This window comes from Canis lupus, chromosome X (assembly GCF_011100685.1).
Source record: "Canis lupus familiaris isolate Mischka breed German Shepherd chromosome X, alternate assembly UU_Cfam_GSD_1.0, whole genome shotgun sequence".
Classification (NCBI taxonomy): Eukaryota; Metazoa; Chordata; class Mammalia; order Carnivora; family Canidae; genus Canis; species Canis lupus.
The window spans coordinates 33,329,511-33,347,017 of NC_049260.1; the positions used below are offsets into that span (position 1 = coordinate 33,329,511).

General features: G+C 38.1%; 1 protein-coding gene across 1 annotated transcript in view; it reads left to right on the forward strand.

Annotated features, from left to right (window-relative positions):
* OTC (ornithine transcarbamylase) overlaps positions 1–13,874 on the forward strand; it is a 69,381-nt gene extending 55,507 nt beyond the window's left edge. Inside the window, exons 7-10 of the mRNA XM_038587168.1 lie at positions 3,291–3,344; positions 3,425–3,574; positions 6,403–6,540; positions 12,860–13,874. Coding sequence (XP_038443096.1) covers positions 3,291–3,344; positions 3,425–3,574; positions 6,403–6,540; positions 12,860–12,919 — 402 coding nt within the window. The 3' untranslated portion in view covers positions 12,920–13,874. The remainder of the gene's footprint in view (positions 1–3,290; positions 3,345–3,424; positions 3,575–6,402; positions 6,541–12,859) is intronic.
* The last annotated feature ends 3,633 nt before the right edge of the window (positions 13,875–17,507 follow it).

The following is a 17,507-nucleotide window of genomic DNA, read 5'->3' on the forward strand; positions in this document are numbered from 1 at the left end:
AATTTTGGGGGGATACTATTCTACCTAATACACTTGCCATAGGAGAAATGGTGGGCACGGACAATAGCACGTATTAGAAGCCATCCTATTATAGTAAACTTTGGGAATCAGAACTCTTACAGCAGATAATTTAATTTTATTCGGTATAAACTGAAATGAAGGGTCAGATCCGATATGTGCTTAAGGCAGTTCTTCTTCACTTTATGGTAAGAGTTCGCACACTGTCACTACAAATCTAGTTTGAAGAAAGGCTCTGTATTAATGCAAACTATGACTGCATTTAGCTTCTACAGAGAAAACATATATTAACAATAACTGATCTCTACTAGAAGATGTTGCTGGAAAGGCTCTATTCTTTTGGAGAAATATAGGATTTAAACATTTTATGGAGTGTCAAAGATGTCTTATTAACACCAAAGGGAAAAATTTGAATCTTACAAAGTAATTTCAAAGTTCTTATGCAGAAACTCATTGAAATGATAGAGAGTGCTAAAACTTTCCTGAATCTTGGTGGGAGTAAGAGTTTTAAAAACCCTTTGGGAAAGTGTGATAGTGCAGACGTTGTTCAGTTAATTTATAAGTAGGCCTACTTCTTTCCAAGATAAAGCTACGAGATTTATTGTAAATTTAAGAAGCCCTGAAGTTTCCAAAGCCATAATTAATCTATTTCCCCATTCTTCAACTGAGAATAACTTACATGTTCAAGAAAACATAATTTTCTCCTTGATTGTAAAATTGGTCTATAAACTATTGATGGTAATGATTTTAACATTGTTCTAAGTGAATATTTAGACTGAACAGGGTTTGTTAATCACCTTATCCCTCCAGTTTTAAGATTTATGTAAAAGCCAATGAGTGATTTAGTATTGAAAGCTGAGCTGTGAGTAAAGAATTCTCTTTGTATTCTTAGTCATGGCCTAGTACATGCAAGGTTGGGTAATTTTCTAATTTCCAAACCTTGCTGTTGGTTCTCTAAGTACTTATTGATTCCTTCTGTACGAATGATTATATGTGGGGAGTATAAAATCTGCTCTCTAAAGGGAAGGCTAAATTTTCAGAGCAGGAGGCACACGGGGTAATGGCCAAACCTCTTCATTTATGTTTACGTATGAATGATCACAACAGTAGTTACTAAATTAGCAAAACTTTATTAATTACCTTCTCCAAATCCCAGTAAAGAAGCTCCAGAACTTATGCTGTTTAAAGGTAGTAAAGCTGCTAAAATGTCTACAGCAATCATCAGCAGTGTCATGCATAGTTTCTTTCAAGAATTTTGTAAGGAGAGAAGGAACTACGATAGACAATCATGTGCAAATAGACACAGTTTCAAATGAGTGAGCCTGAACATGCCTGTCACAGGTTGAGATTACTGGGAGTAGACTCCGAGACAGAGTTTGGTGTGCAGGATGTTTATTAGGACATACCCTTGAGATCAACACCTGTGGAAGGGAAGGGAAGGAAGCAGCAGTGGGTAGAGGAAGAAGCTGAGCCGCAATTTGGGCCCAACAACAGCCTTGTCTGACCTTATAGAGACTTCTAGACCTGAGATGTCCATTTAGAGCTGTTCCAAGTTGGGAGGAGGGAATCAAGTTTCCATCCCCTCCTGTCAATCAGTCATTGAATGTAGGTCACCCCAGAAGGGTGTGTGACCTTGGATGAGTCAGCCCTCTGCAGCTGAGGCAGTACCCAAAGAGGACTGATGGCTGAAAGCCATCTTCTGGCAGCACGCCCAGCAGCTGGGGGAATAAGGCCTTTATTCACGAACGAGGGATCTGAGTGGCATATCACAGTATGCACCACAATGCTCTACTGAGAATTTATTTAAAAAACAACTTATAATAAATGCTAAGAATTCAGGAAAATGAGAAGGATGGAGGAAGGTGAGAATAATCGTGGTGTTTGGACTGACAAGACCTCCATATGGAGGGTCTGGAGGTGAGGCTGGACTAGAGGTTTGACAAAAGAGGAGCTGACATGTTCCAATGAACACACCCAGGAGAAAACTGGAGGGGGGGAGTGTTCGAGGGTGAAAGGCTAAGGTGGCAGAAAAGGGCAAGACATGTACAGGGATAACAATAAGATTGGCTCTCCTGCAGCAAGATGTTGAGAAGAATTAAAAGAGACAGAAACAGGGAATGTGGGGAGGGGGAAAGCCTTGATACGGTTAATGAGCTTTGACTTCAGGAACAAGGAGTAACTATTGCAGGCTGCTGTGTACAGAATAGATTGGAGGGTGAAGAGGGAGGCAGCAGGGCTACCTGGGGGGTCTAGAATAACTCAGGGCTGTGAGGGGGCTTTAATGCCCCCATAATATCCCCTCACCCAAAGCTGGAACTAGACTAAGCAAGCTAGACTTCTCTGGTGTACCATTTGTACTCACAAAGACTTCCTACAGGCCTGCTTAACCCTGTGTCCCAGGTACCTTGCTTGCTTCACTTGAGCCCTGGCCCTGCTCTCTCCAAACCATCCCACACAAACAGATTTGACCACAGACAGTGTACTTGCTGCATAAATGCCACTTCAAAGCCCATGCCCCACACTCTGAACACTTGTTGGCGAGTACGGAAGAGAAAGAGGTATGCATGTGGCCTGTTAGTATTTAGCTGGGATGCTCAGGGAAGGTTCCGCTGAAGAGGAAACCCTTGTGCCAAGACCCAAAAACATTATCCACAGGAAGTGAGTGGAGAAAAGTATTCCAGACAAAAAAGCATCAAAGGGATGCCTCGGTGGTTCAGTGGTTGAGTGTCTGCCTTTGGCTCAGGTCCTGATTCCAGGGTCCTGGGATCGAGTCCCACATTGGGCTCCCCATTGGGAGCCTGTTTCTCCCTCTGCCTATGTCTCTGCCTTTCTCTGTGTGTCTCTCATGAATAAAAACTTTTTTTAAAAAAGCATTAAAAACACAAACCCCACACAGCTCATGGGAAGGCAGAGACAAAACTGCATCAGCTCATAGAATTATGTATATAATCCTCTTAGGCTATTAGACGAACAAGAAGAGGCACTACCAGGAGCTGGAAAGCACTATGCCCTGTTTATGTTGAGAATTAAAGAGGTCAAGGATAATAAGAGAAAGATGGGGCAGCTGGGTACCTTTTTGAATACCCAAAAGCACTGTTATAGTTTGGAATTCTAGATGTAAATATTGTATTCTACTGAAGGCGGCTGACCTACAACTTGAGGCAGAAAAGGAAAGGACAATGAGAATACTGTTGAAAGGAAATTAATACAGATATAAGACAGCCTAATACAATACAATTGCCTAAATAACAGTTGAATTCTTTCCCCTGCAGGGTTATGAGCCAGATCCCAGTGTAACCAAGTTGGCAGAGCAGTATGCCAAGGAGGTATGCTCCTTATACGTAAAGTTAGAATTGCCTTTCTCTGTCCCGTGAAGTTGTTTAACTGGCATGCTTATGTATGCTAGAATGGCACCAAGCTGTCGCTGACGAATGATCCATTGGAAGCGGCTCGTGGAGGCAATGTATTAATTACAGACACGTGGATAAGCATGGGACAAGAAGAGGAGAAGAAAAAGCGGCTCCAGGCTTTCCAAGGTTACCAGGTTACAATGAAGGTACAAATTCATGTCTCTCTGAAGGTTCATTAATTCCATTCATAAAGGGCCCTACCATCTAATCACTCGTTTGCTTTGGGGAGAGCAGACTGTCCTTTTGTTCCCTATAAAGGACTCGTTGACTGCATCCTCCAGGGATTTCTCTCCTCCTGAAGCTTAGCTATGTCCTTTGGAAAGATACTTTTGTCCTGGATGCAGGAATTTGCAACCCAGGCAGAAAAGAGAAGCAAGCTTTTCCCTCTCACAGCAATGGAGGCAAGGAGGCATGGGAATGCTTTGCTCCATGCGTGTCTAGAGACACTATTACTTCTGTTGCATGCAGTTTCATCTGATTTCTCCTTTAAGAAAAGCTGCATAAGTATGTTCTTCAGGCCAGTCCTTGCCTCTAGTTGTTAAGGACTCTCAAGTCCAGTTTAGCTTTGCTTACTACTTCCAGGGCATTCCTAGGGGAATCCCATCTAACCTGATGCCTTTCATTAAAATCCAAAGCAATGCTTCTCAGTATTGAACATGCCTCCAAATTGCCTGGAGCTGTTAATACATGGCTGGCAGAACCCCACTTCCCTTAGAGTTCTGAAATAGTAGGACAGGAGAGGGACCCAATAACTGGCATTTTTACCAAGTTCCCAGGTGAGGCAATATTGCTGCTCCAGGGTCACACTTTGAGAACTGCTGTTCTGGAGGAATACTCTACCAGACAAGTGCACATTGGGATTTTGTCAGCAGAGCAGCTTGTCTGTTTTGGTGGAGAAAGGGACTGAACAATTACAATAAATATTTCATTGATAAAGCAATATAAAATACAAGCTCCTTATTTATCCATGTCAACAGAATGAACTTTGAAAAATAAAAAGTGAAAAAGTCTTTCCTTCATCCCTTTAACAGTGATTATTCCCAGAAGTAGCCACTGATCAACAATTTGATGCGTCTCTTTGCAGACCTTTCCTGTGTGTTTATATGTGCCTTCACATATACACACGCAAGTATGGATTTCTCATAAATGGCATATTAGACATATTATTCTGAATTACTTTTTCTACTTAACAAATCTTAGACTTTCTTGTCCACTTATTTGGATATTTTTCATTACTTTTAATGGCTGCATAAAATTCCAAAGTTTTGGTTGGATTGTGATTTATGTTGATAAATTAGGCTGTTTCCAATTATCCCAAATGTAAACCATGCTGCAATGAATATCCTTATACATATCTCTTTGTGCAAGCATGATTGGAGAATAGATCCCTGGAAAAAGAATTTCTGGGTAAAGTGGTATATACTTTAAAAATATGATAAATGCTGCTAAATAGCCATGCAAAAAGAATCGATACTTTATACTCTCTCCACACTCTTTCCATTCTTGTTATTCTCATTTCCTTTTTTTAAAAAGATTTTATTTATTTATTCATGAGAGGCACAGAGAGAAAGGCAAAAATATAGGCAGAGGTAGAAGCAGGCTCCCTGCAGGGAACCTGATGTGGACTTGATCCCAGGACCACAGGATCATGACCTGGGCCAAAGGCAGATGCTCAACCACTGAGCCACCCAAGTGCCCCTTGTTATTCTCATTTCTAATTTAAAAAATCTGTATCTCATGCTTTTTAAATTTTGAATTTCCTTTATTACTAATAAAGCTAAACATCTTTTCATGTTTATTGGGCATTTCTGTGTGTTTTTCTATAAAATGCTATCATATCCTTTACTCATTTCTTTTTTTTTGCCATTATTGGTTATAGGAATTATTTACATATAATGGTTAATCCATTGTTATATATGTGGCAAATATGTTCATGGAGAAATTCTAAATTCCTTGCAGTTTACCTTGTACTTGCCTTGATCAACCATAGGCATTGTTGTGGTGTTGAAACTGCAGGCTTGAAGAACATTCATTTCAGTGATGTGTGACTGGTTCAAATGTTAGTCCTTTCCCATATTACTTTGCCATTATTTTAGAAATTCAGAAGGTTCTGAACCTAGAACAAGTATGGGAAGTAAAACAAAATTGTAGTACAAAGGTAATAATTTTGAAGTAAGAAATTATGAGGGAATGAAGTTTTGAATATGTAAGTGAACAACAGAAATGGATGGAAAATTGTAGCTTTCAGAATTAATAGCTGGAGAAAAAAACTATTAGGACTTTTGCATTAAGAATCCTGTTTAATGCACTCCTCTCTCCGCATGCTCTCTTTCAAAAGTGTTTAAATTAGTGAAGTATGCTTCAACCACAAAAACTATAACTTGGAGATAAGTTCAAAATATAACAATACCATAAGAGCAACTTTTAAAATATATTGGGGTAGGGCAGCCCAGGTGGCTCAGCAGTTTAGCACCGCCTTTGGCCTGGGGCGTGATCTTGGAGACCCGAGATCAAGTCCCACGTCGGGCTCCCTGCGTGGAGCCTGCTTCTTCCTCTGCCTGTGTCTCTGCCTGTCTCTCTCTCTCTCTCTCTCTGTCTCTATGAATAAATAAATAAAAAATATATTGGGGTAAAATAGGTGACTTTTGTTATCAGCCACATATTGTACCACTAGAGCTCTTTACTGAAATGTCCACAATCCTTCTAGACAGAGGACCAGCAACTGAGTCAGTGATTTAGTTTGGAGTGATGATCTCCCAAATCAAACAAAAATGACTATAAAATTCCATAAGTTGAAAGTACCATTTACGTTTCCCTTTGGTGCCTTGAATTTAAACCGCCACTCTGCCTTGTTGTCTCTCCCTTTGCATTTGGTTTCTGACTCCACATCACATGTGTGTTTAAATATTGAAGATGACAAATTTGATAGCCCCATATACTAGTCAAACATTGTCTCATTCCATCTTTTCTTTAGACTGCTAAAGTTGCTGCCTCTGACTGGACATTTTTACACTGCTTGCCCAGAAAGCCAGAAGAAGTGGATGATGAAGTGTTTTATTCTCCACGATCACTAGTGTTCCCAGAGGCTGAAAACAGGAAGTGGACAATCATGGTAAGCAGGCAATGGGGGAATGGAAGCTTAGAATGGGTTCTCTATGTGGCCCTAACTTGGCCATTTATGCCTTTTGGTAAATCATAAACAAGATTATCCATGCACATGACTTGCTCATATGGCATCTATTTTTTCCCAAAAAGTTCATTATAATTATTGCTTATTAGCATTTATAGTATATTTTTAATGTGATAAAACTGATCTCCTTCCAAATATATTTATTTCATTTTGTTACTTTTTAGAGGGGGGGCATGCACAGGGTGAAGGGGCAGAGGTAGAGGAAGAGAGAAAGAATCCCAAGCAGGCCTTACATCTAGCACGGAGCCTGACACTGAGCTCAATCTCATGATCTTGAGATAATGACCTGAGCTGAAATCAAGAATTGGATGCTCAACCAAATGAACCACTCATATGCCCCCAAATATATCTGTTTTAATAAAAATTCTGACTGCTTTTGATGAGCCTGAATGCCAGCCACTACTGCCTGCTAACCATTATATTTTATAATTCTTATTTTACAATCCCCTTGCTAATGTTTATAGAGGCCACAAGGTCAGTGCCTGGCACAAAATGTGTATTCCAAAAAAATCTTTTTTCCTTTCTTTTCTCTTTCTTCCTTTCACGACTTACCTAGATAGTTGCTTTGGTTCTCTACTTGGCTTGGCCTGAGAGATACATCTGTTTTAGATACTGAACATTTCCAGAATTGCAGCAAAACTAATCTTAAAAACTACTGGTCCCTTTAACATAAGTTTCATCTTTATCACTGCTATTCTAGGAAATATTAACTTTACATCTGTGTGTTACAAAATTCCAAACATCACCTTCTTCTCTGGAAAACTGATATTCAAGGGTCATAATTTAGCACCACCGTTTTTTAGTTTTTAGTGATTTAACTGATCTCAATTATTGTACCAGTTGGGGTCTTACTGGCAAACAGAGTCTACTCTAGGAAAGTTAAAAGGATAATATATAAATTTATTAAAAGACATTTAGCAGTACTTAGAATCTCTGGGGAAAGAAGGTGCAGCAAATCATTCTTGGATACCACATAGAAACAACACAGGCAGAAAAATCCCCCAATAACATTGTGATTCTTTAGTAGCCAAACCCATTTACACAGCTACCCAAAGCTTGGTACTTAAGGCCCATGAAACTAAATGCCAGATACTCCATTATTGCTGCCCCAGCCGAACTAGATGCCCTCGCCTATATATAGACAAGAAGATCTAATCTCCCAGAGGATGGCTTCCACTAAGTATCATTCACTTATGGCTCTAAATCTTGAGTAGGTACAGTTGAGTGGTATGTCTACATTTTAGCTTCTTGGAAATGTAGTTTATAGCTTTCAACTTCTGGAGTACAAAAAACAAGCTGGAAAGATTCTGGTAATTTTTAAATCTAATCTAGAAATGGGTTATTGTGAACAGTGAAATAATACATGTAGAGCCTTTAGTATGGTATCTAATACACTGTAAATATTATTATAATTATTATCACTGACATCATCTTCATTGTTGATTTAATACAGTGACCAGCAGGGGTTTGAGCTCCACTATGGCTGCTTGAAAGCCAATCATGACTCCCTTTCCAATGAAAAGTTATATGTCATATCTAATAAGAGGGATGCTTCTTTCCTTTTTACTATACCTTCTAGCTTGCCACCTCAGGACACTAGCTTTGGCCAAAATGGCAATTGCCATGTTATCTAGACCTGTGCTTTTAGAGCTTTAATGTCTATTTGAATCACTTAGGGATCTTGTTAAAACTGCAGATTCAGATTCTGTAGGCCTGACATTGAGGCCCAAGATTCAGCATTTCTAACAAGCACCTAGGTAATGCAGATGTTGCTGTCCTGTAGATCACTTTTTGAGTAGCAAAGATCTAGATGACAAAAAAGAAGATGGGAGCTCTCCAACCCTATACCTCAGGAAGAGACATGGCAAAAATTTTCCTCAAGCTCTATTCTTTCTCAGAAGATGATTGAAGTTACAAAGATAAATCAACCTAAATCTGTTAAAATATGATCTTTGTAGAAATTCAGTGGAGAAAAATTAAAAGAAATGTTAAAATATCATTTATGGAGATGCTCTGAGCTTTCAAATTTTTGGAAAGCTTATTAAACAACATATTTAAATTGAATTTACTTTAAAAAATTAAATTGGGCAGGTGGATGGGGTGACTGGATGACAGGTACTGATGTGGGCACTTGGGATGAGCACTGGGTATTATACTATATGTTGGCAAATTGAACTCCAATAAAAAGTATACAAAAAAATAAATACATCATATATTCACATTGTTGAAATGCTTGCAAGGATAAATATATATGTATACATATCTGTATATATATGTGTGTGTGTATATACATGCACACATACATACACAAAGTGAAATCTTATGCCCACCTATTTTCCATCCATCTAAGCCCTACCACCATCTCTCCATACCCCACCTTCCTGAAGTGCCCACTATTATCATGGAAACACATATTTAAAAGAAAACAAGAGGCATAGCCATGTTAAAAAGAAGGTAGAGCATCTAAAATAGAAAGAATACTTGTCTGGGAGTGAGGAGACTTGTATCCCAGCTGCATTCTTTATATACTGCATACTTTATATACCTTATGTAGTGTTTAGTACTAGTCAGCTGTGCTATCTTGGATAAGCGTTACCTCTTTGGGTCCTGGTTTCCTCACATATAAGATAAACAGATCAAGCTATATAGATGGCAAATGATTTTTAATCTTAGGTCCTCAATCTCACCAACAGGCAACTTGAAGTCCAATGTTCAGAAGGTTCTAAGCCTGCCTGTGGTCTCAGAAAGAAAATGGTGTAACTGACTAGTGATACCTGACATGGATTCTGGAAGGGAGGTGGTGACACACATGCTACACTCATTCATTTATGGAGCTGCTCTGCACTCTGCTCTAGCTCTCTGAGCTAGACGACTGGAGATCTCTTTGAGTTAAATTCATTTTGGCAATCATATACTGTGCATATACTGTGTGCTAGTCCCTCTGCCAGGCATTGGAGATTTTAAAAAATGAATAGCATGCAGCCCCCACTCAGCCTGTACAATTCATAGGAATATGGCATTTTCAAAAGAGATGAGACCCTAGAGATTATCTAGTCTAAATTCCTATTTTATGTGCAAAGAAATTATTCTTAGATAGCTTATTTAGAATGGCATTCAGGCTCAGCACTGCTGAGACATATTTCTCTGGGATGTTTTAAAGGTACAATACATGTTTTCCTCTAGAACTTCCCTATCCAATACAGTAGCCACTAGGCACATGTGGCTATTTCTATTTAAATTTAAACTAATTAAAATATAATATTATACATGAGTCAATTCTCTAGACATACTAACTACATTTTAAGTGTTCAATAGCCACACATGGCTGGTGGCTACATTATTTGTATTTGACATCACAGACACAGAATATTTCGATCATTGCAGAATGTTCTACTGGACAGAACTACTGTCTAGAGAATGATTTTCACACACAATTTCATTTAAAATCAGGATGGAAAAAAATAAAATAAAATCAGGATGGAAGAAGAAAGGAAAAATACCTCAAGTTCTAATGTGCCCATAATGACTGATGGCAAGTATGTAACTATATAGGGTGGGACTTGTTCTAAAAGCATATGACATTTTTAAACCAAATGCATACTCTTTCAGTACTTAGAGGAGCTTTTCAAGGCCTCCATGTTGGGTGAATTCCAGCTGTGCTGTGCAGAACACCCTAGCAATCACATCATTCTCTCCATAGTGCACAAGCTTTTGGATCCCTTTGTTTTGTTTTTTAAATATTCCCTCTCCTCCCCCACAAAGGTTGCTTTTGCATTTTTCAATAATTAGTAAGGCTGTAGGACTCATAAAATGTCAGGTACCTTTCTTCCTCTGCCTACAATTTTTGCTATGGAGCTAAAGTAACCTAAAGGGACCCTGCAAAAGAGCTGACACTTCAAAGCACTGCTATCAGGATGGTCCTTAGACATATAACACCACTGCAAATCTAATCCAAGCATTTCAGTCCTTTATTTCTTTTCATGTTAGGGGTGCCATATCAAATATAGGGTACCCAGTTAAATTGGAATTTTAGATAAATAAAAAATAATTTCTTAGAGTAAGTACGTCCTGTGCTTACTGGAACATGCTTACAGTTTTTTTTTTTTAAAGTTGCTTCCTGAAATGCCAATTTAACTGTCTTTTTATTTATTTAACCAAATCCAGCAACGGTGCTCCAAGCTGACTTCCTAAGATTTTACATTTGAAAATAAATTTGACACATGTAGATGATTAACAATAAAACCAAACCTGAGATGTGATCCTAGAAATCCATAAAGCTGCTTAAAATACTTTAACAGGAAGATGCTCTTATCACAGAGTTTGGCCTTCCTAGTTTCTTCTTGTTATCCAGATCTCAAATGTCATTCCTTTAACAAAGCCTTCCCTGGCCACCCACTCTTAAAGAGGGTCTCCAGCCTCCTTTATCCCATTTCTTATTTTATTTTATTTTTTTAAAAAGATTTTTAAATTTATTCATTTGAGAGAGATAAAGAGAAAGAACGAGTGAGAGCAGGAGGGAAGGTCAGAGGGAAAGGGAGAAGCAGACCACTCACTGAGCAGGGAGCCTGACACAGGGACTCTACCCCAGTACCCCAGGATAATGACTTGAGCCGAAGGCAGATGCCCAATCAAATGAACCACCCAGATGCCCTGCTGTCCTTTGTTTTATATTCTAATGACATTTATCACTATTTGATTTTTTTTTGTTTGTTGCCTGTCCCCCTACCATATGAAAACTTGATAAGTTCTTCATTATACCTGGAATGGTGCCTGACACTCTATGTGCCCAATACATTTTTGTAGCTTAAAAGGCGATATAGGGTATTGGTTCTAGTACACAAACTTTGGAAATCAAGTTAAAATTCTGGCCCTCTGTGTGACTTTGAGCAAGTATAAGTCCAGTTTATTCATATGATAATGGAGATAAAAATAGGGACAACTTCATAAGTTTATGAGGATTAAATGGGGGTAAGAGTCATCTGAGCATAGTGGTTAAGTTTTTAGAGAAAGGATCCACCCCCTACTACCATCCCCAGGAAAATACCTATATCTTCCTCCTCTGGATTTTCTCTCTTACCACCTCACACAAGTGGGGAAGGATATTAAATGGCATGATGCACATAAAGCATTCAGTACAGGGCCCAACATGGTATCTGTTCAATAAATATATTCAATGAATACCTACAAAATATAAGACCTGCATTTCTGATATATGCTAGGGACACACATGTATGGTACAGTCAAAAGGAGAGAGTAAGTAGCCATAAGGCAGTAAAACCACCTCCTAAGGGTGAAGTCAGCGAAACCTGAGTCCAAACCCAGTTGTGTACTACCTGTTATTTCCAGGATTGATTTTCCCATCTACAAATGATAATAACAGAAGTTACCTTAGAAGCTTGTTGCATTAAATGAGATAATGCATAGACATTTCTCTCTAACCTAACAGCAGCTAGCACAGTGCCTGGCAAATATTTTTTACGTGACCAACACATGATAAGGCACTCAGTCTGGTACATAGTAAGCACTCAGTAAGCATTCCTCATGGTTGTTTCTAATACTATTACTATTGTCATTATTGTAGAAATTGGGAATAGTAAAAGTGCTTACCATTTGTGAGTGACAGCCTAATGGGAAGCTATATACTCTTGGTTATAAATATTCCTTCATGAGGACCCAGATTCAGATAGACATTATTCATTGGCCCAAATGATTTACTTTTCTTACTCTATATTTGATTGATTCTAAACTTCTCTAGGCTACAAGTGACCAAACCACAGCATAAACATGAGGATGAGAGGGATTATATTTCTCTAAAACCAGCCAATACTAGGTTTCATTTATGCCTGGAAAATCCAATCATGGCTACCACCATGGTGTCTCATTTCAACTCTCTCCCTTGCTAGTCATTCCAAATACCATGCCTAAGTAAGCATGGTATTTCTGCATATATTTGGGTCAGCCTGATCCCTCCTGACCTTTCTCTCTCCAAATAAAAATAACTGGGTGTTATATGCAAGTGATGAATTATTGAACTCTATATCTGAAACTAATGATGTACTGTATGTTGGCTAAATGAATTTAAATAAAAAAGTATTATTTCAGAACTGTCCCCTTATCATTTCCTTGGGAAAACACATTTTAACCACAGGCCTTCAAAGCGGCAATCCAGTTCCTTAGGTCCCTAAGCAGACTCTTGCTAATGTTTACCCATTTCTTTCTTTTTCTTTGTTGTGTTATCCAGGCTGTCATGGTGTCCCTGCTGACAGATTATTCACCTCAGCTTCAGAAACCGAAGTTTTGATGGAGTGATGTTTGTCAAGAGAGAAACAATGTTCTTCAGTAACTGAATGAGTCAATTTATGGAGGAAGAAGAGAATCTAAGAAATAAACAAATCCTGATACACAGTATAGGTGAATGATATGATATTACTTTATCATTGTGAAACCTTCCTGAAGGCCTTAGTTAAAGTGCCGAGGCACTACAGTACATGGCTTGACTTGGTTTAAATTCTCTAATGCACAATTTCTGAGTTACATTTGGGTATCATATTAATAGTCATATACATTTGCTTCAACTGAACATAAAATACTGTGTTCATAATGCATAATGTCTAAGCCATTAAATGTAATCTATGCTTATTACCTTAATAAATTATCACCCATGCTAATTTATAAGTAAACATTTACCAGGCAGTCAGCTGCTGGTAGATGTGTGGGCTGTGTTCAGATCCCCCAGGACCAACAAGGAAACCAAATGATCCATCTTGCTGATGTAGTACAATTTTCAGGCAAATGAAGTGGGCAGATACTCACTTATAGAAGCAAATGATGAAATTCTCAAAAAAAACAGCTATAACTGTGCCCAAACTCTAAGAGTTTTTTTCCGATCATAGGTGGGAAGGAGGATTTTTCAAGAGCACACGTCTCTTCTCTGTAATGAATACTTAATATCAAAAGCCTAAAGAAGCCTTTGTGAACAAGTGGCAAAACCATGGAAACCTAGCTAGGAACATAAGATCCATTACAGAGTGATATTTTTGTAGGTTCAAATTCTCCAGCAGGAGTGATTTAATTTTTTCATGTTTATGCTTATCATATATCTACTCATACCACAGGCTGGATGTTTCTATAAATCTACTGCTTGCCACATTTCAATCCATTCTTTTCTCTCCAACTTTTGTTCAGGAAAATAAAAATTTGCATTACTGGATTATTATAATGTAATTAAAGCTACATACTTTTGTGGGTGACTGAAATTTGTATTGTTGAATTATTATGATACAAATTAAACATTTTTAGTTAAAATATTAAATAACATAAGAGGAACTTTAAGAAAATAATGTATTTTGCAGAGGACAAAAAAAAAAGTAACCATCTTTACATTCCACCTCTACTATGAGAAGAATGTTTCCAAGCTGGTTGACAGATATTCTTTAACTGATAGCTATGACTTAAATGAGTAAGAGATGAATTATAAATTAGATTTGTAATGAACATGCAATAAAACATATTTTAGGGGGAAGAAGGCTGATAATTTATAAGAGAAAAATCAACTTTTCTAGTAAATATCACAGTTTGACTTTCTTGTCTATAGGTAATTACTTGGGACCACTTAAGAAAGAAAGAGTGGAGTTTAACAGACTATCTTGTTTCAGCAGAGAGTATAGAATGATTTAACCAGAAGGTGCCATATAGACTGTGGAGGCCGTCCCTCAAATTGCCTACATATAAAGGTCATAATCCTGAGTATCCTTCTCCTTTGTAAATGGTTGCCAGTGATAATGACCTCTATTCTCTTTACTGGTTACTCTCAGAATCAAATGGAAGGTATAATCTTCATTCAATCAGAAAGAACTTCTAATCATTTTCTTGTCATAATATAATCACTTTACCTCAAAAACCCCAAAGGTTTTTTTTTTTTTTTGTATGCACACAACTTAGTATCTTTCTCAACCCCAATCTTCAGGACTTTCTTTACTTACTTAACTTTCATCTTAAGAAGACATTATTTGTAATATTAGGAATAAAGAAAACAGGGAAGGAAGATTTAGCCTTAACTTTTTTCCAAAGCTATTTTTAATCTCCTGTTTCTTTTTATGCTTTCCTCCTTCATCACCTTTCCTATATAACTACTGCATCAACAAAGATTAACAAAAACTCCAGCAATGACCCTGTGTCTCTGGTGTACATAATAGAGCCTATCCACTTAATATAACTAGACAAAGAGTTCCTTTCTTCCAGAGTTTCTTTACTGCAACATTGTAAATAAATCATCAAGTAATTACACTGCAATGATTTCAGTGTCAGAGAGGAATCAACAGGTTTTTTTCCAATTATAAGTTTCTAGGGACTTTAGAAAAGTAATTCATTGTCAAATATTTCTAATGGATATTGCACTAATGATTTGACTACTGTAAAATCCCCAGGCAGAGCTGCACAGATTAGCATGGCAATGCCACATTAGACTTTCTACACAAGCAAGTGACCCTAGAACCTAAGTTAAAAGGGCAGAGGCTCCTTGGTCTACTGCCAAAGTTTCTTTTTTTTTTTTTTACATTTGTTTTTATTTAAGTTCGATTTGCATGCCAAAGTTTCAAGGCAAGTCTCCTCATATGATAAAAATAAGCAAAGAATACATACAGAGAAGGTATATCCAGAATACATTTTTGGGGGGTGCCTTTCTGTTTTGGAAGCTTTCATCAATATCTAGATTATGGAGGTGGTTGAGGCATATCTTGAGACATGGCACCACTCAGCAATTTTGTAGGACTGATGTCATTTGACAAATATAAAAGGTTGTATCAAAGAATGGAAGACCAGTTCAGTCACAATGATCAGACTCCTACAACTAGGAATACCGTATACTGATATGAAAGTTGTACTCTGTGCAAAGGTGTCAGGTGAAAGGTTTGAGTAGGGCTGAAACATGGTTTGTACTTCAGTTACTGAGTCTTGTGCTTCCTTACAGGCCTGACAGCCAGGAGGAAGGAGTGACTTATTTGAAAGCTGTCCACCCGGGGGGGGGGGGGCACTTTTCAGCATTTCATAAACCTGAATAGGTGTTTTATTTTAAGTCACACAAAGGGCCAGTATCTGGTAGGGGTGGCCCTACCGTCAACTATTTACATGAAGAATTTCTTTCGATACTACCTTATACTTGGCTGAAATAAGACACATATGGACACTTCAGTGTCTTGCCTGTTTCTGCCACAGTTTTATTAAGACTTCACAATGGAAATGGAAGTGTCTGTTTATCTTTGTGTGGTAAACATAACACAGATCATTAAAGCAGGAGTTTGAGATCAACTCTGCAATTCTTTAATCTTTTGAATAAATTGATCCCTTGTCCAGAAAATTTAGTATCAATTAAAGGTAAAAGAATCTTGAAAAAAAAAATAAGAATCTTGGTCAGTAATGAAGCTGAAAAGAGAGGAAAAGAAAGGCAATGGATCACAAATGTAGATTCAGGAAAATCATAACTTATTAAAATGTAATAATGTTTGTATCATAGGAGCCCCAGAAGATGAAGAGAAAGAAAAAGAGGCAGAAGGTTTATTCAAATTATAGATGAAAACTTCCCTAATCTGTGGAAGGACACAGACATCAAGATCCAAGACGCACAGAGAACTCCCATTAAATTCAACAAAAGCTGACCATTGCCAAGGCATATCATAGTCAAATTTACAAAATATACAAAGAAAGAATCCTGAAAGCAGCAAGGGGGAAAAAAGCCCTTAACCTATGAGAGAAGACAGATCAGGTTTGCAGTAGATCTGCCCACAAAAACTTGGCAGGCCAGAAAAGAGTGGCAGGATATATTCAAGGTGCTGAATGGGGAAAATAAGTAGCCAAGAATTCTTTCTATCTATCTATCTATCTATCTATCTATCTATCTATCTATCTACCTATCATCTATCTATCTATCTGAGAATGAGAGAGAGACCATGAGCATGAGGGGCAGAGGAAGAGGAGCAAGGAAACTCCATGCTGAGCACAGAGCCTGATGAAGGGCTCAATATCATAACCTTGAGATCATAACCTGAGCCAAAACTAAGAGTCAGATGCTTAACTGACTGTACTACTTAGGCACCCCTGCAGCCAAGAATTCTTTATCCAGCAAGGCTGTCATTCAGAATAGAAGGAGAAACGAAGAGTTTCCCAGACAAACAAAAAATAAAGGAATTTGTGACAACTAAACTAGCACTGCAAGAATTTTAAGGGGAACTCTCTGAGTGGAGAAAAAAAGGATATAAAAGAAACAGAGGGGCAGCCCCGGTGGCGCAGCGGTTTAGCGCCGCCTGCAGCCCAGGGCGTGATCCTGGAGACCCTGGATCGAGTCCCACGTCGGCTCTCTGTATGATGCCTGCTTCTCCCTCTGCCTGTGTCTCTGCCTCTCTCTCTCTCTCTATGAATAAATAAATAAAATCTTAAAAAAAAAGAAACAGAGACTAGAAAGAACAAGAGAACATCACCAGAAATACCAACTCTAAAGATAATACAATGACAGTAAATTCATATCTTTCAATAATTACTCTGAATGTAAATGAGCTAAATGATCCAATCAAAAGACATGGTATCAGAATAGATTTTAAAAATCAAGATCCACCTATATGCTGCCTAAAAGAGATTCATTTTAGACCTAACAACACCTGCAGATTGAAAGTGAGGGGATGGAAAACCACTTATCAGGTTAATGGATGTCAAAAGAAAGCCAAATATAAGCCATACTTACATAAGACAAACTAGATTTTATTTATTCTTTTTTTTAAGATTTTATTTATTTATTCATGAGAGACACAGAGAGATAGAGAGGCAGAGACACAGGCAGAGGGGGAAGCAAGCTCCATGCAGGGAGCCCGATGTGGGACTCGATCCCGGGTCTCCAGGAC